General features: G+C 40.0%; 1 protein-coding gene across 4 annotated transcripts in view; it reads left to right on the forward strand.

The window, feature by feature from the left end:
* Positions 1-24141, forward strand: part of CTPS2 (CTP synthase 2) — a 193691-nt gene that overhangs the window by 48983 nt on the left and 120567 nt on the right. For all 4 annotated transcript variants that reach the window (XM_058186754.1, XM_058186755.1, XM_058186756.1 and 1 more), the window contains 4 exons: positions 7506-7711; positions 10423-10593; positions 19811-19911; positions 22027-22143. In XM_058186754.1, coding sequence (XP_058042737.1) covers positions 7506-7711; positions 10423-10593; positions 19811-19911; positions 22027-22143 — 595 coding nt within the window. The remainder of the gene's footprint in view (positions 1-7505; positions 7712-10422; positions 10594-19810; positions 19912-22026; positions 22144-24141) is intronic.

Below are 24141 nucleotides of genomic sequence, written 5' to 3' on the forward strand. Positions count from 1 at the left end.
GGAGTCCCCTATGACTCCTTTGTGGCGGCGGTTTTCATCTGCGGCGTTTTGGCCGCTTTGGCCGCTTGGCCTAACTACTGGTTCAAGTAAATGATGGCCCTACACACACTGGGGAAGGCGCACTAGGCTTGATTTTTATCTCTGGACAGTGGTTTAATGATCTAGAATTAGGAGATTTAGTGATGGAACCGGTGTCATGGTCAGATCATTTTCTCCTTCGCCTAGACTTTTGGACCGCCACTCACCACCGCAGGGAGACGGAGCCAATGCGTTGGTTCCGTCCCAGGCACCTGATAGACCCTGAGAGGTTCCGGACGGAGCTTGGGCCGTTTCCCGAGGATCTTGCCCACGGCACGACTGAAGAACTAGTTGCCGCCTGGGAACGGGCCGCGGCTGGGGCTTTGGACCGTGTCGTGCCTTTGCGGCCTCTGACCCGGCGTAGATCTCAATTGGCTCCTTGGTTTTCCTAGGAGCTGAGGGAGATGAAACACCAGAGAAGACGCCTAGAGAGCACCTGGTGGTCTAGCCGTTCCGAGGCTGATCGGACACTAGTGAGGTCTTTTACTAAGACCTACCTAGTGGCAATGAGGGAGGCGAAATGTTCTTACGTTTCCACCCTCATTGCATTGGCAGATAACCGCCCGGCCGCCTTGTTTCGGGTGGCCCGTTCCCTCCTTCATCAGGAGGGACGGGATGACCCCTTACAGGGATGTGCTGAGGAGTTTAACGGTTATCTATACGATAAAATCGTTCAGCTTCGGGATAGTCTGGACCAAAATTGCGATGTTCCAGGCGAGATGACTGAGTCGCGTCTTGTTGAGGTGGTTTGGGATGAGTTTGATTCTGTGGCTCTCGAGGATGTGGACAGGTTGCTGGGGAGGTTATATGCAACTACATGTTTACTGGACCCGTGTCCCTCCTGGTTAGTACTGGCTACTCAGGAGGTGACACGAGGCTGGCTCCGGGGAATTATAAATGCTTCATTGGTGGAAGGGGTTTTCCCCGCTGCCTTGAAAGAGGCGGTGGTGAGACCCCTCCTCAAGAAGCCTTCCCTGGACCCAGCTATTTTGGGGAATAGTCTCCAATCTTCGCTTTGTCGCGAAGGTTGTAGAGAGTGTAGTTGCATGGCAGCTTCCCCAGTACCTGGATGAAGCTATCTATCTAGACCCGTTCCAGTCCGGCTTCCGGCCCGGTCATAGTACGGAGACAGCTTTGGTCGCGTTGGTGGATGACCTCTGGAGGGCCAGGGATAGGGGTTGTTCCTCTGCCCTGGTCCTATTAGATCTCTCAGCGGCTTTCGATACCATCGACCATGGTATCTTGCTTCACCGGTTGGAGAGTTTGGGAGTGGGAGGCACCGTTTATCGGTGGTTCTCCTCCTATCTCTCCGACCGGTCGCAGACAGTGTTGACAGGGGGGCAGAGATCGTCCGCGAGGCGCTTTACGTGTGGGGTGCCTCAGGGGTCGATTCTCTCGCCTCTCCTGTTCAACATCTATATGAAGCCGCTGGGTGAGGTCATCAATGGTTTCGGGGTGAGTTACCATCTGTACGCTGATGACACTCAGCTGTACTTCTCCACCCCGGACCACCCCAATGAAGCTGTCGAAGTTCTGTCCCGGTGCTTGGAAGCCGTACGGGTCTGGATGGGGAGAAACAGACTCAAGCTCAACCCCTCCAAGACGGAGTGGCTGTGGATGCCGGTACCCCGGTACAGTCAGCTGCAACCGAGGCTGACTGTTGGGGGCGAGTTATTGGCCCCAATGGAAAGGGTGCGCAACTTGGGTGTCCTCCTGGATGGGCGGCTGTCGTTCGATGATCATCTGGTGGCCGTCTCCAGGAGGGCCTTTTACCAAGTATTCTTGGTCCGCCAGTTGCGCCCCTTCCTTGACCAGGATGCCTTATGCACAGTCACTCACGCTCTGGTTACATCTCGTTTGGACTATTGCAATGCTCTCTACGTGGGGCTGCCTTGAAAGAGGCGGTGGTGAGACCCCTCCTCAAGAAGCCTTCCCTGGACCCAGCTATTTTGGGGAATAGTCTCCAATCTTCGCTTTGTCGCGAAGGTTGTAGAGAGTGTAGTTGCATGGCAGCTTCCCCAGTACCTGGATGAAGCTATCTATCTAGACCCGTTCCAGTCCGGCTTCCGGCCCGGTCATAGTACGGAGACAGCTTTGGTCGCGTTGGTGGATGACCTCTGGAGGGCCAGGGATAGGGGTTGTTCCTCTGCCCTGGTCCTATTAGATCTCTCAGCGGCTTTCGATACCATCGACCATGGTATCTTGCTGCACCGGTTGGAGAGTTTGGGAGTGGGAGGCACCGTTTATCGGTGGTTCTCCTCCTATCTCTCCGACGATGCATAGCAGTGTTGACAGGGGGGCAGAGATCGTCCGCGAGGCGCTTTACGTGTGGGGTGCCTCAGGGGTCGATTCTCTCGCCTCTCCTGTTCAACATCTATATGAAGCCGCTGGGTGAGGTCATCAATGGTTTCGGGGTGAGTTACCATCTGTACGCTGATGACACTCAGCTGTACTTCTCCACCCCGGACCACCCCAATGAAGCTGTCGAAGTTCTGTCCCGGTGCTTGGAAGCCGTACGGGTCTGGATGGGGAGAAACAGACTCAAGCTCAACCCCTCCAAGACGGAGTGGCTGTGGATGCCGGTACCCCGGTACAGTCAGCTGCAACCGAGGCTGACTGTTGGGGGCGAGTTATTGGCCCCAATGGAAAGGGTGCGCAACTTGGGTGTCCTCCTGGATGGGCGGCTGTCGTTCGATGATCATCTGGTGGCCGTCTCCAGGAGGGCCTTTTACCAAGTATTCTTGGTCCGCCAGTTGCGCCCCTTCCTTGACCAGGATGCCTTATGCACAGTCACTCACGCTCTGGTTACATCTCGTTTGGACTATTGCAATGCTCTCTACGTGGGGCTGCCCTTGAAGTGCACCCGGAGGCTGCAGCTAGTCCAGAATGCAGCTGCGCGGGTAGTAATGGGAGCCACTCGTTGCTCCCATGTAACACCACTACTATGCAGTCTGCACTGGCTTCCTGTGGTCTTTAGGGTGCGCTTTAAGATTTTGGTTACCACCTTTAAAGCGCTCCATGGCTTAGGGCCCGGGTACTTACGGGACCGCCTGCTGTTACCTCATGCCTCTCACCGACCCGTACGCTCACACAGAGAGGGTCTTCTCAGGGTGCCGTCCACCAAACAATGTCGGCTGGCGGCCCCCAGGGGCAGGGCCTTCTCTGTGGGAGCTCCTACATTTTGGAACGAACTTCCCCCTGGTTTACGCCAAGCGCCTGATCTTCGGACGTTTCGCCGTGAGCTGAAAACGCATTTATTTATCCAAGCGGGACTGGACTAAAAGTTTTAAAAGTTTTATTTAATTTTAACTGAGGTTAATTATTAATTTTAGGTAATGGGGTTTTTATCATTTTAATTGTAATTTTAAATTTTGGCCTATTTAAATAAGTTTTTTAATTAGTTTTTATTGTGTATGATTTCTGTATTTTTATCTGGCTGTAAACCGCCCTGAGTCCTTTGGGAGATAGGGCGGTATAAAAATTTGATTAAATAAATAAATAAATAAATAAATAAACTCCTTGCTGATTGGGGAATTCTGGGAGTTGAAGCCCACAATCTCAAAATTGCCAATGTTTAGAAACATTGCTGTAGATCAGTGGTAGTCAACCTGGTCCCTACCGCCCATTAGTGGGCGTTCCAGCTTTCATGGTGGGCGGTAGGGGTTTTGTCTGATACTGAAGCATTTTCCTTTTAATTTAATTGACTTTTTAAAAAATTTTCATAGCATTATTTAAAAACATTTTCATTAGGTTTTCATAAAATTCCCCGTGACAATTTAAATTTATGAAAATATACTATTGTATCACCTGCGCATAAGTTTAGTTCACATTACATAAGTGAAACTAAATGGCGCTACAGTGCGACCGCAAACAAAAGCGCCTCGTCCCAGAATAGCTCGCGCATCTTCCCCCACACCACCCAGCTGTAACAGACAAGCAGAGCTGGTAGCCAGCTCCCCAAACCCAATCCACGATGCGCGAGAGGCATGCACAGGCGATGATATATGGCGTATTACTGTAGAACCGGTGGGCGGCAGTGGTGGGATTCAAATTTTTTAACAACCGGTTCTATGGGCGTGGCTTATTTTGGGGTGTGGCTTGGTGGTCATGTGACTGGGTAGGCATGGCTAGCTGCTCATGTGACCGGGTGGCCATGGCTATGGGCATAGAAACTACTCAGGGCTAAAAAAAGTCATTTCTGACCAGTCCTCACACTTATGACCATCCTCACATTTATGCCCATTGCAGCATTTTTAACAGCCATGTCACTCATTTCACAACTGCTTCTCTTCACCACGGTTACAAGATAGGGCACAAAATGTAAAATGTGAGGACAGTTGTAGGTGTGAGGACCGCTCAAAAGTGTGAGGACAGGTCAAAAATAACTTTTTCAGCCCTCTGAGTAGTCCCTACGCACAAAATGCTGCAACAGGCATAAATGATGACCGGTCATAAGTGTGAGGACTGGTCAAAAGTGCGAGAACCTGTCAGAAATCACTTTTTTCAGCCGTCTGGGTACCCAGAGGACTGAAAAAAGTGATTTCTGACAGGTTCTCGCACTTTTGACCAGTCCTCACTCTTATGACCGGTCATCATTTATGCCTGTTGCAGCATTTTTAATAACCATGTCACTCATGTCACAACTGCAGTGCTTCTTGTGATCGGGTGGGCATGTCCAGGTGGTCATGTGACATAGCTTCTTTGCCCTAATGACTGTTTGCTGCAATGTTCTTAAGTGTGAAAAAATGGTCATAAGTCACTTTTTCAGTGCCATGCTTGTTAAACCAATTACCAGAACAAATCCATTCTCCCTCTTTTTCCTTCTCTCCATCTTTTTCTCCCCCTTTCTCTCTTTCTCTCCTTAATCTCTTTCTCCCTCCCTCTCTTTCTCTCCTTCATCTTTCTCTCCCCTTTCTCTCAATCTTTCTCTCCTTAATCTCTCTTTCTCCCTCCCTCTCTTTCTCTCCATCTTTCTCCCCCCTTTTCTCTTCTTCATCTTTCTCCCCTTCTATCCTCCATCTCTCTTTCTCTCCATCTTTCTCTCCTTAATCTCTCCTTCTCCCTTCCTCCCTTTCTCTCCATCTTTCTCTCCCCTTTCTCTCCTTCATCTTTCTCCCCCCTCTTTCTCTCAATCTTTCTCTCCTTAATCTCTCCTTCTCCCTCCCTCTCTTTCTCTCCTTCATCTTTCTCCCCCCTTTTCTCTTCTTCATCTCTTTCTCTCCATCTTTTCCCCCCTTTTCTCTTCTTCATCTCTCTTTCTCTTCATCTTTCTCTCCTTAATCTCTCTTTCTCCCTCCTTCTCTTTCTCTCCATCTTTCTCCCCCCCTTTCTCTTCTTCATCTTTCTCTCCCTTTTATCTTTCATCTCTCTTTCTCTCCTTCATCATTTTCTGCCCCCCTCTTTCTTTCCATCACTCTTTCTTCAGATGGGGTAGGGTAGGCTGGCGCTGCGTGGGTGGAAGGCGGCCACAGGACAGTCCTGCTGGGTGGGCAGCAGGCCGAGGCGATTGACACACTCTTCGCTGCCCACCCGATCCAAGCTCCTAGCTGGCTGCGCTTTAATCGCTGGCTAGAGAAATGCTTGGATGCAAGCAGGCTTCTGTCAGCGGCCGCGTGGTGTTTGGATCGGGTGGGCAGTGAGGTGCATGGATTGGGTGGGCAGCGGCCACAAGCTGCTGCCCACCCGATCCATGCACCTCGCTACCCACCCGATCCAAGCGCCACGCGGCAAAACCTGCCTGCATCCAAGCGTCTCTCTCGCCAGCGATTAAAGCACCAGGAGCTTGAATCGGCTGACTAGCAAGAGGCTTGGATGCAGGCAGGCTTCGGTCGGCGGCCACGTGGCGCTTGGATTGGGTGGGCAGTGAAGTGCATGGATCGGGTGGGCAGCAGCTTGTGGCCGCTGCCCACCAGATCCATGCACCTCCCTGCCCACCTGACACTGGTAAGTAATGGTGGGGAAGGGAAGGGCAAGGGGCGGGGCGAACCGGCAATTTAAGAAATGGTTCGGCCAAACCACCTAGAACCGGCAGAATCCCACCACTGGTGGGCGGTTAGAAAATTTTATTACTAACAGAGATACAAAAGTAGACGGTAGGTATAAAAAGGTTGACTACCCCTGCTGTAGATGAAAGCAGTGGTAAACCTCTTTTATATTTTTGCCAAGAAAACTAAATCGACCTGAAATTACACAACACAATTTCTTTCTTTCTTTTTTTATTGAAAAAGTTTTACAAAGCTTCCCCCCCCCTTTCCCCCCTCCCCCCTCCCTTCACAACCCCCCCTCCCCCCTCCCCCCCAACTTCCCAGAACAAACACAAGGTATAGTTAAAGATAAAACAAATATATGCTAAAAAAATTTCCCTTCTAACTCAATTATACTCCTACAGTTCTCATCAGTTTCTAACCTCCCCCAAAACAATCAGAAATAATACATCCTAATCATTCAAAGGCAGTCTGATAAGTCTTAGTCTGATATCTGTTTTGGATATAGTCAATCCATTTTTTCCATTCATTTAAGTATCTTTCCTGCGTATTTTCTTTCAAAAAGGCTGAGATTTTTGCCATCTCAGCCAAATTAGCAACTTTCAATATCATTCTTCTATTGTTGGTACTTCTTTTTTCTTCCAATACTGTCCTATCAATAATCTTGCCACTGTTATTAAATTTAAAATCAGTTTAGTCTCTACACAACGCAATTTCAATTCAAAGTATACCATTTGTTTTTGTAAAAAAACACTGGCTGTTTTAATGTCTTCTTTCTCAGGATCCCTAACATTGCATTTTTCTTTTCTAATAGGAATTGCAACAGCACTTTCCATTCACACATTTTCACTGACATTCTTACATATGTATTTCTAGATCTCTTCTAGTCAGTTCCATGAATTAAAAACACATTTGTTTGAAGTGGCATGTATCTTATATCTCTGCATCTTCTTTTTAAATATTCTACTATTTGTTAAACTGGTAAACCTTTAGTTGTGGTGGTGCAGTGGTTAGAATGCAGCAGTGCAGGCTACTTCTGCTGACTGCCGACTGCCGACTGCCAGCAGTTTGACAGATCGAATCTCACCAGGCTCTAGGTTGACTCAGCCTTCCATCCTTCCAAAGTGGGTAAAATGAGGACCCAGATTGTTGGGGGCAATATGCTGACTCTGTAAACCGCTTAGAGAGGCTGTAAAGCACTGTGAAGCAGTATATAAGTCTAAATGCTATTGCTATTGCTATTTTAGTTGTCTGTCATTTACAGTTTATTTTGATGGTAAATATATATAACTACATTATATTATAAATAAAAGTACTTGTCATTATTTAATTTTGCAAATTAATTCTTCGTTTTAGTCATACTGTGCTAAATGGTTATTATATGCTATGATAGTTACTTCCTGCATGAATGAACATATCTATGTCTAACCTTTTCATTTTTAGGATTCCAGCTCAGGTGATACAGCATATCCATAATTTCCCCATGAAATACATCCTGGTAACTGGTGGTGTCATTTCGGGTATTGGCAAAGGAATTATTGCAAGCAGCATAGGTACCATCCTGAAATCATGTGGCCTCCGAGTAACTGCAATCAAAATAGACCCCTACATTAACATAGATGCTGGAACGTTCTCACCATATGAACATGGTATTTGTGACAAATTTTTTTACAAAATGGAATTCCAGAACATATATTTTATTAATTCCATTGCAGTTTTATGCACAAATATTTAAATATAAATTTCATTTATTTCAGCCTTGTTATAGCTTATTCTACTGCCTGTACAGAATAAAATCTGATGGTGATGAATGGCATTTTAAGGCCTTTATTTTGAACAGTATTTGAAAACATCTGCCTGCCATAGTCATGTGCAGTAGGAAGTTCAGGTGGTAATCATAATCACAAGTTTGTACAATATGTGTCCCCACAAAATAATAATAAATGCCCTAAAAAATCAAAAGCTGTTTGATTTTCCATAGATCCCATGAAGTTTTGACCATCTCAAAGGATTTGGCATACATTTTTATTTATAGATTAATATTAGTTTGTAGATATTTATTTATAGATTAATATTAATTTGTAGATTAGGTTGTTGATGAGCCATGGTGGTGTAGTGGTTAGAGTGCAGTACTGCAGGCTACTTCTGCTGACTGCTGGCTGCCTGCAATTTGGCAGTTCAAATCTCACCAGGCTCAAGGTTGACTCATCCTTCCATCCTTCCGAGGTTGGTAAAATGAGGACCCAAATGGTTGGGGGCAATATGATGACTCTGTAAACCACGTAGAAAGGGTTGTAAAGCACTGTAAAGCAGTATATAAGTCTAAATGCTATTGCTATTGTAAGAGATATGGTGCTGATAATGTCTTGTAATACTGAGTCCTGATGCAAAGCTTTTTTAGTTTAATGTTATTAATAATAAAATAGTAGTAGCTCCTCTTCCTCCCAAATACATAACTGAAAAAATGCAAGAAGCCATTGACAGTCAGAAAGGTAGTACAGGCAATGCAAATTATAATTCTAAACTTCAGTCTCATGCATCTTATATGACTGTTTTATGTGATAATGAACATTAGATTTTTCTATGCAACTTAATATTTAGTACTATGAAGATCTCCAGAGCTCTTTCTGCCATAGAAGGAATCCTGCAATATCTCAAACAAATGGATGTCTAACTTGGTTTGAAAATTTCTAGTGATGCAGTACCTAACCTCTAAAAGACAGGCTTTTCAACTATTTAATAGGTCTTGTGCAGGGGTGAAATGCTCCTGGTTCGGACCGGATCACGCAATCGGTAGCAATCATGGCCACTGGTTTGGTGATCCGTTAGCAATGGCAGAGCAAAGTTCCGCTCACCCACCTGGGTGTCATTACTTTCTGGTTTTAACCAGGAAGTAATGTGTTTTTTACCTTCTGCACATGCGCAGGTCTGCGCGCACATATGACATGCACGAGTAAAGCAAGCAAGCATGGGCGGCATGTGCACTTCCGAACCAATAAGGAAGGTAAGTTGATTTCACCCCTGGTCTTGTGGTCAGAAAATCACTTCTTATTTTAAGTTTGGATTTCTGCCACCTCTTTACCATATTTATTGCGCTTTTCTACCCACTTTTCAGTTCCTTAGCAATCTTTGTATTGTAGGAGTTTTCTTGGCAACATCTTTGGAAATGGTTTCCCATTTCCTTCTTCTCAGGGCTGAGAGAGGGTAACTAGCCCAAGGTCACCCAGCTTCATTCATGCCTAAAGTGGGGCTAGAACTCACAGTCTTCAGATTCTAGCCTGGTCCCTTTAACCACTATGCCAAGCTAGATTTATTTCACAAGGTGCAATCTCTCTGATTTCAACCTTCTGGTATTGAAATACAAATTACAATTTATTGTAGAGATGTAAAACATATCTATATGCCTATAAAAGATGCAGTATAAAAATGTAACTATTTGTAATAATGTAAAATCAAATCTTATAATTTCTTTGTTAATTCAGAAAAAATAATTTTCCAGTCCAATATATAACTTGATTCTTATAGGAAAAATAGGTGAATTTAGATAATTAAATATTTTAAGTCTGCATTTAAAAGACACAGGCCACTCTTTTGAAGACAGTAAAGTCCACATTTTGGACAGAGAGGACCGCTGATTTGAAAGAGGGGTCAAAGAGACCATCTATGTCAATATTGAATAGCCCTCTCTCAACAGAGAGGGAGGGATATGACATCATCTATCTCCAATCTACAACACAGTCCTTTCAATAGTTCCAAGAAGGCTCCACACCCATTTGCACCACTCAGGTGACCCTGATGACAGAGATAAACCTCCAGGTGACCTTAACAACTCGCTAAAAGAATGCAAAGGAGTATAAATCCTTCTATTCCCCACGGTCCAGTCAAAGCTGAAGAAGCTTCTTGGATGAGAAGTGAAATGTCTTCAAACAAAAAACAAAAAGTCCAGTTGCCTCTTGAAAAAGCACCTTTGGGACAACCATGACCTGGAACACTGAGAATCTCCACAGATATTTAGATTTCAGTCATAAGCATTTTTATTAAAAGTGTGTTCATTTAATTAAGCAACATTTACCTTTGACTAAATATGCTTAGGATTGCACTACATGACATATATTACTGTATATGTACCGTAGATATGCACTCTGTGTGTGTATTTATGATTATACATGTAAATAGTAAATCTACTGGACTCTGACTTCAGGTTTATAAGCAAAAATTACCCTAGAAATTCCTTAATTTTCTATTCCTACTACTAAGGATATTATTTAGTACAATGTCTATTGTATTTTAGTAAAAATGCAATATAGCATATTTTGTCAATATTTCGTATGTTTCAAAATCACTGCTTTGTTTTGTTCAGGTGAAGTTTTTGTACTAAATGATGGTGGAGAAGTTGATCTAGACTTGGGAAACTATGAAAGATTCCTAGATATTAGCCTTTACAAAGATAATAACATCACCACTGGAAAGATCTACCAGCATGTCATCAATAAAGAAAGGCATGGAGATTACTTGGGAAAAACTGTTCAAGGTATCTTTGTGTTTTTAAAAAAAGGGCAAATTATTTCACTTCTTTCCTCAGATACAGTGCATGTAACTGTCCAATTCGCCTTCTGAGTAACCCATGGTGGTAAATTTGTAGAAACCCAGTCAATTCTAGTTTATTCAGTAAACTATAAAAAAACTCAATGCTTAGCACAAATTGCAAAATAGTTCACTGTCTTGCTAACAACGTGATAACTTTCAAAGATTAAACATATTCTTTGAATGTTTTAGATCAGCAGTCCCCAGCCTTTTTGGTATCAGGGATTGGTTTTGTGGAAGACAAGTTTTCTACGGACAGGGTGGGATAGTTTTGGTTTCACTCACTCACCCGCCACTGATCTCCAGCTGTGTGGCCCAGTTCCTAACAGATCATGGACTGATACCAGTCCACGGCCTGGGGACTGGGGACTCCTGTTTTACAGTATCAATAAAAAACTAAACTACAAGTCATTAAGGAAAGGGCATGTTTAAGTATAATTTATAACTGCTTAAACCAGGCCTGTCAAACTGGCGGCCCGCAGGCCGGATGAGTCGTGCACAGGCCACGCCCATCCCAGCTCCGCAAAAGGAAAAAGTTGCTATACATCACGATATATCACATGATGTGATTGAGTTTGACACCTGTGGTTTAAACTAATTAACCTATGTTAAAATACTTAAACAAAATTGATAATAAGCCTATAGTTGGACTCAGGTTGATCCCAGTAAGAAGAAAGTAATCATGCCATGCTAAAAAGGCACTCTCCTTAAGAGCTGAGAGCTAGACTTCATGAATATACCTAGAGAAGGACCTCCAAAATTCTGTATTATTTGTCACTTGATAATGTTTCTTTTTTTTTTTTTTTTAAAAAGGGCAAATTATTTCACTTCTTTCCTCAGATACAGTGCATGTAACTGTCCAATTCGCCTTCTGAGTAACCCATGGTGGTAAATTTGTAGAAACCCAGTCAATTCTAGTTTATTCAGTAAACTATAAAAAAACTCAATGCTTAGCACAAATTGCAAAATAGTTCACTGTCTTGCTAACAACGTGATAACTTTCAAAGATTAAACATATTCTTTGAATGTTTTAGATCAGCAGTCCCCAGCCTTTTTGGTATCAGGGATTGGTTTTGTGGAAGACAAGTTTTCTACGGACAGGGTGGGATAGTTTTGGTTTCACTCACTCACCCGCCACTGATCTCCAGCTGTGTGGCCCAGTTCCTAACAGATCATGGACTGATACCAGTCCACGGCCTGGGGACTGGGGACTCCTGTTTTACAGTATCAATAAAAAACTAAACTACAAGTCATTAAGGAAAGGGCATGTTTAAGTATAATTTATAACTGCTTAAACCAGGCCTGTCAAACTGGCGGCCCGCAGGCCGGATGAGTCGTGCACAGGCCACGCCCATCCCAGCTCCGCAAAAGGAAAAAGTTGCTATACATCACGATATATCACATGATGTGATTGAGTTTGACACCTGTGGTTTAAACTAATTAACCTATGTTAAAATACTTAAACAAAATTGATAATAAGCCTATAGTTGGACTCAGGTTGATCCCAGTAAGAAGAAAGTAATCATGCCATGCTAAAAAGGCACTCTCCTTAAGAGCTGAGAGCTAGACTTCATGAATATACCTAGAGAAGGACCTCCAAAATTCTGTATTATTTGTCACTTGATAATGTTTCTTTTTTTTTTTTTTTTTTATAAAAAAGTTTTATTTTTACAATCTTATCAAATAATTCATCCAATGTACAGTTATATACAATTAGTCGGGCCTGCCCAGTCACCACCCCCCTTTTTAACCTTCTTCCCTCTTCTACCTTCTTTTACTTTCCAAACCTTCCTCTCCTTCTCTTATCTACCTCCTCTCCTCCCTCCACCCTACACTCTTCTCCCTCTTCTACCCCTCTTCCTTCCTCTTCTCCTCTTTCCTACCTCCTACTCTCTCTTTTTTCCCTCCCCACCGTTCTAAAATGGCAACTGGTCAGACCCGACCCTACATTAATTATATTTATACATCTTCAATAATCCCTGTACATTAACCATCACTCCATCACTAACCTCAACCCCCCAATTCCCTTCCCCTTTACCCCCCACCCCCCACCCCGACTTCCCAGAACAAAATGCAGGGTATCAAAACTAACAATCATAATCTAAAATAATTCCTAAATTATAATCTCTAGTCTCTCCACGCTTATTCACACTCTCAATTCCCCTCTCCTTCAAAAATATATCTAATACAAATTATTTCCTAAATTTACTCATATGCTATTTGATATTTTTTTATCTGATACTTATTTTGAATATAATCAATCCACATTTTCCATTCTAAAATATATTTTTCTTGTGTATAGTCTTTCAAGTAAGCAGAGATTTTTGCCATTTCTGCCAGGTTTGATTCCATTCTTCAATTGTAGGTAATTCTTCTTTCTTCCAATATTGAGCAATCAAAAGTCTTGCGGCTGTTATTAAGTTCAGAATCAATTTAGTCTCTATAGCTGTACAATCCATAATTATTCCTAGTAAAAAGAACTGCGGGGTAAACTTAATCTTCTTTTTCAAAATATTCTGCATGATCCACCATACTTTAATCCAAAATGCTTTAACTTTTTTGCAAGTCCACCATATATGATAATAAGTAGCATCTTCACAATCACATCTCCAGCATTTAGCCTGTACATTAGGATACATACATGACAATTTTTGGGGGTCTAAATGCCATCTATAAAACATCTTATAAAATTTTCTCTCATATTTTGCGCTTGTGTAAATTTAACATTCCTCACCCAAATTCTTTCCCAAGTTTCCAACATTATTGGTTGCTGAAAATTTTGTGCCCACTTAATCATACAATCCTTAACCAAATCAGTCTCTGAATCTATTTCTACTAATACATTATACAACCTCTTAATATGCTGTTGACCTTGATCTCTCATTTGTTTTAACAAATTATCCTCAATTGCTTAACACCTATTTTTTGATCTAATTTCCATCTAGCTTGTAGTTGTCCATATTGGAACCATGTATAATTTTTCCCTTCTTCCCCCATCTTTTCTCTAGATTTTAATTGTAACTCCCCCTTTTCCATACAAAGAAGTTCTTTATAAGTAACTACCTCCATCTTTTGATATATATTTATATTTTCTATCATGTGTCTCGGGTTTGCCCATATTGGAATCTTTCCATCTAATTTGTATTGATATTTCCTCCAAACCCTCAATAATGCATTTCTAATTATATTATTTTTAAATATTTTATCAACTTTCTTATCATATAATAAATAGGCATGCCACCCATATAACAAACCATAACCTTCTATATTCAGAACTCTTTCCTCAGTTAAATTAATCCAATCAGTAATTAATGATAAAACAACTGCTTCATAATACAATTTTAAATTAGGCATTTTAAGACCCCCCCTTTCCCTTATATCCTGCATTACTTTTAATTTTATTCTTGGTTTTTTGCCCATCCATACAAATTTACTAATCTTCTTTTGCCATTCCTGTAATTTAATATCATTCTTAAACACCGGTATCATTTGAAACAAAAACAAAAACCTGGGCAAAACATTCATTTTTATAGCCGCTATTCTTCCCAGCAAAGATAGTTGTAACTTCTTCCAACTCTCCATTTCTTTCCATACCTTCTGCCACAATACCTCATAATTATTTTTGTATAATTTAACATTTGAAGCTGTAATATATATTCCTAAATATTTAACCTTTTTAATGATTTCAAAACCTGAAGTTCTTTCTAACTCTTCTTTTGTTGTATATTCATATTTTTAGTTATTCCCCATCTTTTCTCTAGATTTTAATTGTAACTCCCCCTTTTCCATACAAAGAAGTTCTTTATAAGTAACTACCTCCATCTTTTGATATATATTTATATTTTCTATCATGTGTCTCGGGTTTGCCCATATTGGAATCTTTCCATCTAATTTGTATTGATATTTCCTCCAAACCCTCAATAATGCATTTCTAATTATATTATTTTTAAATATTTTATCAACTTTCTTATCATATAATAAATAGGCATGCCACCCATATAACAAACCATAACCTTCTATATTCAGAACTCTTTCCTCAGTTAAATTAATCCAATCAGTAATTAATGATAAAACAACTGCTTCATAATACAATTTTAAATTAGGCATTTTAAGACCCCCTTTCCCTTATATCCTGCATTACTTTTAATTTTATTCTTGGTTTTTGCCCATCCATACAAATTTACTAATCCTTTTGCCATTCCTGTAATTTAATATCATTCTTAAACACCGGTATCATTTGAAACAAAAACAAAAACCTGGGCAAAACATTCATTTTTATAGCCGCTATTCTTCCCAGCAAAGATAGTTGTAACTTCTTCCAACTCTCCATTTCTTTCCATACCTTCTGCCACAATACCTCATAATTATTTTTGTATAATTTAACATTTGAAGCTGTAATATATATTCCTAAATATTTAACCCTTTTAATGATTTCAAAACCTGAAGTTCTTTCTAACTCTTCTTTTTGTTGTATATTCATATTTTTAGTTATCATCTTTGTCTTTTGCTGATTCACCTTAAATCCAGATACTTTACCATACTGACCAATTATATCTTTTAAACCAGTTACTGAGTATATTGGTTGAGATACAGTAACAACCAGGTCATCTGCAAAAGCTCTTAATCTATAATCTTGATGTTTAACTCTAATTCCCTTTATTCGATCGGAACCACGTATGTTATTCAGAAGAATTTCTAAAGTTAAAATAAAAAGTAGGGGGACAAGGACATCCCTGTCTCGTCCCTTTCTCAATTTTAAAAGTTTCTGTTAGCCCACCATTTACTATTATTTCTGCTGTTTGCTTCTGATATATTGCTTTAATTGCACGAATAAAATAATCCCCAAATTGCATTTTTCTATTACTTTAAACAAAACTGCCAATCCAATCTATCAAAAGCTTTTCAGCATCCAAAAAGGAATGCCGCTGATACTTGGTTGTTTCGTTCCAAATATTCAAGTAAATTTACGATTTGCCTCACATTATATCTCATCTGCCTACCCTTAATAAATCCTGACTGATCATTATGAATTATTTGATTCATCACTGGCATTAATCTATTAGCCAATATCTTGGTAAATATCTTGTAATCAGTATTTAAAAGTGATATAGGCCTATAATTCTCTGCTTTAATACCATCTCGATCTTCCTTGGTATTAACGAAATAAAGGCTGTCCTCCATGAAGGGGAACATCTCCTCCCATTTGAATTTTATTAAATAACTCTTTAAGTGGTTCAACCATCTCATTTTGTAAATTTTATAATAAACAGCTGTTAAACCATCTGTTCCTGGTGCTTTACCGATTTTAAGTTGTTTAATTGCTAAGAAAATTTCCTCTGAAGTAATTAATTGATTCAATTCTTCTCTTTGATTTTCTGTAAGCTCACAAATATTTTGTTGTTGTAAATATCTTTCTATCTCTGTATCATCAACCATATCCCTAGAATATAACTTACTATAATACTCTAAAATGCTTTTTAATCAAGTTCTTTTGATAAACTTCCTTACCCCTATATTCTATTTTATCAATCGTTCGTGATTTTCTGTTTTTCCTTATTAAATAGGCAAGCCATCTTCCTGGCTTATTGGCATTATTAAGCGTATTATGTTTTACATATTGTAAATTAATTGCTACTTGATCTGCCATCAACATATTAAACTGACCTCTCAATATATTTATTGATTCTTTTATTTTACTATTTCCTGGGCTATTTATCAATAATTGTTCTTTCTTTTAATTTCCTCTTCCAGTTCCTTTTCTTTTTCTGCAATTTATTTTTATATTTAATATTCATTTGTATAAGATTTCCTCTCATATAAGCCTTACTGGAGTCCCAAATCATCTCTATAGATGTCTCTTTTTTCATATTCATAATAAAAAATTCTTTCATTTGTTTTTTACATTCATTTACATTTTGTTCATATTTAAACAAATTCTCATTCAACCTCCATGATCTCCTAGCCTCCTTTTCCCGATCAAATTCAATCCAAACTGGACTATGATCAGATAAAGTTCTTGAACAAATCTTCGTCTTCTTCACTCTAGAATACAAGTCATTAGTAATCAAAATAAAATCAATCCTCGAAAATGATTGGTGCCTATCAGAAAAGAAGGTAAAATCCCTCTCTTCTGTATTATGTTCTCTCCAAATATCTCTTAATTCCAAGTCCTCCATCATTTCAAAAAAAGCCTTTGGTAATTTCGCCCGGCTTGATATCTTCCTTAAGCTTTTTTTTGTCTTTTTGAGTATCCAACACACCATTCCAATCACCCATTAATATATATGATTTATAATCCCAAAATACTATTCTTTTATGTAAAAACTTGAAAAAATTTTCTTGTTGTTGATTCGGAGCATAAACTCCTATTAATAATGTCTTCTTTCCCTCCAACAAGAGTTCAATAGCAATGTATCTTCCTTGCTTATCCACCTCAATTAATTTTGCTGATATATCCTTCTTTATATATATAACTAAACCATTTTTTTTCTCCAAAGAGGAGGCAACAAAATGTACTCCCAGTTTTGAATTTATCAAATATTTCTGGTCTAAAGATCTAATATGTGTTTCTTGTAAACAAGTAATGTCATTTTTAAATTGTTTCAAATAATGAAATACTTTCCTTCTCTTCTGCGGTGAATTCAAACCATTAACATTCCAAGATAATAGTTTAATTGCCATTATCGGCCAAAGGAAACTTTTGGAACACTAGCCGCAAATCACATTTTGCTTTAGGCCTTGCTCCTCCCACTGTTTCCGTTGTAGTAGTTGCCAGTTGTTGTTGTGCCTTCATCTCTTGTTCCTTGCGTTTAGCAGCAGCTCTTGTCAGCCTTTGTTCTTTTGAATCTGGACCCGTCATAGGTATTTCCAACACTTGTAATAAATCTTCTTCCATCGCAATCTGTTCTTGAACCTGCTTCACTTCTCTTTCCTTCACTTCAGTCTCCTTTCTTCTAGCATCCAGTGGAGAAAGACTTCCAACTTTTAATGCCTCAACATAAAATTCTCTCGCTTTTCCAACTGTATTGAGACGATGTACTTTCCCTGCATAATATACTATTATACCAGTTGGAATATCCCATCTATATTCAATCTGACGTTTTTTAAGTTCATTCACCAGGAAGGCAAATTCCTTTCTAGCCCTTAACATTTTGGTGGAATTTCCTTTAATATTAAAATATCCTGACCAGCAATCTGAATCTTCTCCCCTTATATGAGGCTTGCAAAATCTGATTTCTCACTGTTCTATTTGTAAAATAAATAACAACATCCCTTGGCAACTTTTTTTGCCTTGCTATCCAAGAATTCACACGATATATTTTATCAATTTGATAAGCCACATCTGCTGGACGAGCTGCTAATATCTCAGCAAATACTTCAGAAAAAATTTCCCTTAAATCCTCTTCTTTATTCTCTTTCAAACCACGAATTCTTAGAGCAAATTCCATATTTCTGTATTGTATCAAAACTATTTCATCATCTGTTTTTTCCATTTTACTTTGAAATTCAGCCATTTTATTATCTAATTTTGAATTATGTTGCTTAATTTCTTCAACCTCCTCTTCCAATAAAATCACATTATTTGCCAAACTTTGTACTGCAATTACAAATCCTTCTTACCTTCTTTATTTCCCACTTGAATTTCTGATATCTGCTCTTTCATTTCCAACATCTCCTCAGTTATTACTTTAAATTTTTCTTGCATAAAGTCTTTTAAATTCTCTTGTACCGCCTCTAAGTTCAATGTTCTAGTCTCCACTGTATGAGCTGGAGAGGCACCAGCTGAGGAGATTCCAGAGCCCTTTGTTACAGTAGACTTTAATTGTTTGGCTGCCATCTTCTATAAAATTATTTATTTATTTCCAACTTAATATTCAGTTTAAATCTTCTTAACCTCTGAGAAACACAGTCCTTTAAAGCTTTTTTAAAGCAATATTTAAAAAGAAAATCTCTCCTAGATTCTAGGCAGCAAAGAGTTAAAGAGTTGAAGTAGCAAATAACATGCAATTTACCAAGATCAGACGGCAAGCGGTGAAAGTATCACTTTCGCTTTCCACTCGTTAACTTGTTAACAATTCGCCTCCATTTTCTTGCTGTTTTCAAACTTGTTACAAAGTATCGGGGAATCGGCTTGGCTACTTGCATAAAGTTCTCCCACTTTCGTTCTGTCCGGTATAATCCTTTATTGTCCAAAATAAATCTCGGCGTTTGGTCGTGGTGATTGGTTCCGCCCAAGCAGAAGAATCCTCGGATCTGGAGCTCTTCGGGTTGCTGGAGGGAACTTAACCCTTCAAACCCCTTTTTTCTCAGGGGCTTTAGGGAAATTCAACCTCTGCCCTCAGCTCACCCCCTCCTCTTCTCCCGAAGAGAGGGTTTTTCGAACCGCTGGACAGCAGATTTAAGCTGTCCTAGCGATTCCACAAAATCCAGAGGTTGGTGATCGTAAAGATCACCGCCATCACCTACGGTGCCAAACCGGAAGTCACTTGATAATGTTTCTAAGCTCCTTTTCCTTTATTGTATACTGAAAGCCAGTACAGATGAGAAAACATTCCCTTTATTCTATCTAATAACAAGTTTAACTGCCCAGAACTTCCTTAACTCCTTTCGAAGAAGTCCTGCATACGGTACAGTGCTTACTGCAACAGTATTCAAACACATACTGTAGCTAGTCATTTGCTAGAGAAATGATTGTCACTTACAGAATTGTATTCAGAATTGTATACAGAACGGAGCTCATTCTTTTCCCATGTATGTTTTCATTTCAATCCTTTTAAAGTACCTTTTGGAAGATACAAATTGCCATCCTTGGTTACCAGATAGCTATTGATGCATTTATATTTGCACTGTATTGTTGAATGTTATATTCAAGTATTCCTACTCAAGTTGCAGTTATTTCTATCATTCAATAGTAAATAAGTTTCTACGAATTCACATAGCAACTTTATTCTTACTAGTTCATTTGATCAGATTACTATAGAATCTTCTAAGATCTCAGGAAAAGATTGTGCTGTAGCTGTAAATGCAATTATAATTTTAATACTTGAAACACTTCCATGAAATAGTGTATATTTATAATAGTGTATAAAAATTGAATAAAATAAAATTGAATAAAATAAATATATCCAATTTTCTGTTGCATTAATATTTTATTTGGCTTGTAGTTGTACCTCATATTACTGATGCTGTTCAAGAATGGGTAATGAATCAGGCGAAAGTTCCTGTGGATGTTGATAAGAAAGAACCACAGATATGTGTAATTGAAGTGAGTATGAACTTTCTGTATGTAGCTATGAGCAAAGGCTTATTTATTATATTTATTCTTGATTATAATTCCAAGGGACTCTTGGTGGTTTATAGAAAGCAATTCAAACATCCATGATCAGCATTAAAGTAATAATACAAAACTCTAAAAAGCATAGAAAATAACTTAAAATCCTGCTATCAAGTCCTAAGCACTTTCCAGAAGAGCTCTATTTTTAGCTGCTTCCAGAAGGCAATTAATGTAGGAACTAACCTTACCTCAAGCAGGAAGACGTTCCAGAAAGCTAGAACTGCTACTAAAATGGGTATAAAATCCTCTCACCTCAGGCTGGGGAGCAACTATGCCCCAACTGAAGCTGGACATGGGCCCTCATTACTGCAGCTTCCACCTGCTGTTTCAGCGGGAACTGCAAATCCAAGTCTCCAAGTCATGAAGTTGCTTGTTCATATGTGTCAGCCTTACCAGATAGATCAGACAGGAAACATGACAGGAAAAGCTAATCCTGTTTTATTGTAAAGCTATATGAAGAGAATCTTGCAAGTATGATGAAGGTATAAATCTTCCACTGTCCCAAAGGTGCTTTTTCCAAAGGCAACTGGACTTTTTTGATGTTTTCTTTGGAAACATTTTGTTTCTCATCCGAGAAGCTTTCCAGTTCTAACTCTTGGAGTGATGAGAAGCTTCTTGGATGAGAAGAAAAATGTTTTCAAAGAAAAAAATAAGGAAGTCCACTTGCTTTTGGAAAAAAGCACCTTTGGAATAACCATGACTTGGATGAATGAGAATATAAACTGAGTCACAGTACAATTGGACTTGCCCCAAAACCTGAAAAGAATTCACGCCGTTCATTTCATTGTAGCCTGCTGAAACCAGAAGTAATCTCTTCCCTTTGGCCACCTTCTCCCATACTACCCCTTCCTATTTTCATAGAAGGGGAACAACATTTTGAGGTGAAAGAAATTTTGGACTGTCGTAAACACAAGGGCAGGATCCAGTAGTTAATTGTATGGAAGCATTCCCTGCTCCCCAATCCGAATGGGTTGACGGACGCCACATTCGAGCTCACACACCCCTTCATGTTTTCCACAAGAAATAACCCAACAAATCTAAAAAGTTGGACCTCAATTGACTACTTACGATTCTCTTTTTTTTAGGGCCAACGCCTTTGCAAAGGGAGGGGCGAATGTCAGCTACTCATCTTCATTTTCTTTGAAGCTTGCTAGCAACTGCCATAACCAGGGGGGGAAAGGGCATCTGGAAGTGTGTTGGAAGTGTGAAAGAATGCTATGGGGAATTAGAGAGTATCAACACTAGCAGGAATCAGAGGTTCCAAACCAATCCATCTGCTGAGCTTCAAGGAAGCCAGTCCTGTGAAAGAAATTCATACTGGCGCCTAAGGCACTGAGTTCCCAAAGCATCAGAATGAAACCTGATTGGACTGGTCTCCTAGGGGGAGGGTTTTGGAGATTGGGGATTGCTTTCAATATATGATTTTTGCATGTTTTTTCTTCAGAGCTTGCCTCATGCAACCTGCACTCTGTCTAGCAAAAGTACCGTTTCTCTGAAACCTATGGAGTCAAGGGTCGTTCTTTCCTAGGGAGTAGCAGGGGCCAGTCTGACAGGACAACTACTTCTTCTTGCTAGGGATCAATTTTAGCTTGTTGTTTCCTATCCAGTTGTTCACAGCTTCCAAGCTCTGGGAAAACATCACCAGCATGGTCCCAGATAGTGATGTAAAAGCTGAGTATCATCAACATACTGATGGTACCAAATACCAAATCTTGGATAACTCTCTCAGTGGCTTCATGTAGATATTAAAAGGAATATGTGGGGTGGGGAAGGACTGTCCTCTGTGACAACCCACAAATAAGAAATCATTAAATCAGCCTCTCTTACCAATTAAAACTATCTACTGAGAAGGAACGTAACCAACAGACTCTGAGCATTGAACAATATCACAATGATTATAACATAAAAACAATAATCTCACAAATTTGCCTAAATTATTACTGGGAACATTTATATACATTTTTAAATGCATCCTTAAACTGAAGTACAGATTGAACTATGCTTTTTATTTGCTCAAACTAATTAACTCCATATGTTATCTTTTAGTTGGGTGGAACTATTGGAGATATTGAGGGAATGCCCTTTGTAGAAGCTTTTCGACAGTTTCAATTTAAGGCCAAAAGAGAGAACTTTTGCAATATTCATGTCAGTTTAGTACCACAGGTAAGTAATTCTCATCATTGTTACTGCTTTACTCATTTTAAATTTGATAAAATACTAAATTCAGAGTTTTTTGAAGAAGTGAATGAAGCTGCAATTGTATGCTCTTAAATATGCTCTTATTGTTGTTCATTAATTGCCAACAAAACATTTTAGACTAAATGGTTCTAGGAAAGATTTGAAACGCTCATGTTGTATTTATTTCAACCAATGAATAAACATCTGAAGGCCTTTACTGTGTTTATATGGAACATTTAGTTAAATCAAACTCTAATCCTAATGGAGTATCTGTATTTTGCAAATGCTAAACTTGGGTTAGGCTTTTTGTGCCTTAATATGTTTTGTAAATGAAGCCTGTTTAGTTAATTTCTAACACAGTATATTGTGTCAATTCAGTGTCCAGGGAAGTGTGTTGTTTAAGTGCAAATCTTAATTTCAAATCTATTTAAAAATATCATTTAATTGAAAGAAATCTATTTAAGGATAATACCTTTAAAAGATATGCTCCTCAACCATGCCAATCTGTCTTTTAATGACAGCTCACTTTTGTGTTGCTGGAACCACTCATTCCCTGCTAGGGCTTCTTTTAGTGGCCGTGTCAGATCCTTGGTCAATGTTGATGATGATGCTTCCTGCTGTCTCATGAGGGCTGGTGTGCTAATTGCTTGGAGAGAATGATGGAGTTGACAACTCTCGATACACAAGGACCCTTTTGCACAAGTGCTCATACAGGACCTCATTTATTAATATTATGAATACTGCAGGGGCTTCTTGTAGCCAAATGGCATCACCCAGAATTGGTAACACCTAGCTTTCATGCTTTCTCATTCAGTAGTACACATTCCTAAAGTCTAGTTTTGTGAAAAATTTCCCCTTTGCAAAGTGGCCCAACATGTCCTGCATTAAGGGAAGTAGGTACATATTCTCCACACATATACAATTTATCCCTCTATAGTTGATGCACAACCTAAGGGACCCATCTTTCTTCTCTTTGAACAGCACAGGGGCCACCATTCTCAACTTCGCCAGTTGAATGAAGCTCTTGGGTATGTTCTTATTTGTAAATGCACAGAGTTCTCCCATCTCCCTGATTGTCATAGAATATAGCTTTGTTTTTGGCAGCTTAACCCTGGGTACAATCTCAATCACACAATGTGTGGGACTGGGATGGAAGTTTGTCAGATTCCCTCTTGCCAAAAATCTTGGCCAGATCCCAATATTCCTTGGGAATCTGGTTCTGAGCTATCACTCTCTTTTTAAGATATTGGCTGTTTCTGTTTTCACTTTCTTAACCACAGGCGCGTGGCAGCAGCTTATCACTTTCCCTAACTCCTGCTGGTTGGATGCTTTCCTTCACATCCGCCATTTGTTTCTGTCCCAATTGACCGATGGGCTCCATTTTTTTTCACCATGCCAGGCCCAGGACCATGGCCTCTGTCATCCCCAGGGCCACAATAAATTAAATAGTCTCTGTGTGGGTTCTGGCTTTTAGCTTCACAGGCTTGGTTAGGCTGGTTGCTGGCATTCCGCCTGTTATTGAACTGTCTAGCTGGGAAAACACTACAGGTTTTCTTAGCTTCCTTAGCCTCATTCCTAGCTTCTCTACTACTTGGGTGCTGATCAGATATCTGGTGCACCCTGAGTCCAACAAGGCCATAAGGGTTCCCTTTACTCCCAAGGAGGACATTGAAATCTCCACTCTAACAGTCAAGGGGATGATGGTGCCCCTTGCCATCAGATTGTCTTTTTTGCTCTCACTCTCATAGAAGACTGGTCCCATCTTAACAGTGGCTGGAGTTCCCTCCCCCTTACTGGATGGAAGGAAGAACTGTATGACCTGCTGTCCTGCATAAGTTTTCTCTTTTGGTTTCAGCGGAGCTTTTTTCTTCTTCAGTTGGCTCAGAGGAGGGGGACCGGTCATTGAGTGTGGTTCAAAGCATTTGGTAGCTCAGTGTTCCTCCTTTCCACACAAAAGCAGCCACCAAGGTTCTGGTGAGGTCT

The sequence above is a fragment of the Ahaetulla prasina genome, chromosome 5 (assembly GCF_028640845.1).
Source record: "Ahaetulla prasina isolate Xishuangbanna chromosome 5, ASM2864084v1, whole genome shotgun sequence".
Classification (NCBI taxonomy): Eukaryota; Metazoa; Chordata; class Lepidosauria; order Squamata; family Colubridae; genus Ahaetulla; species Ahaetulla prasina.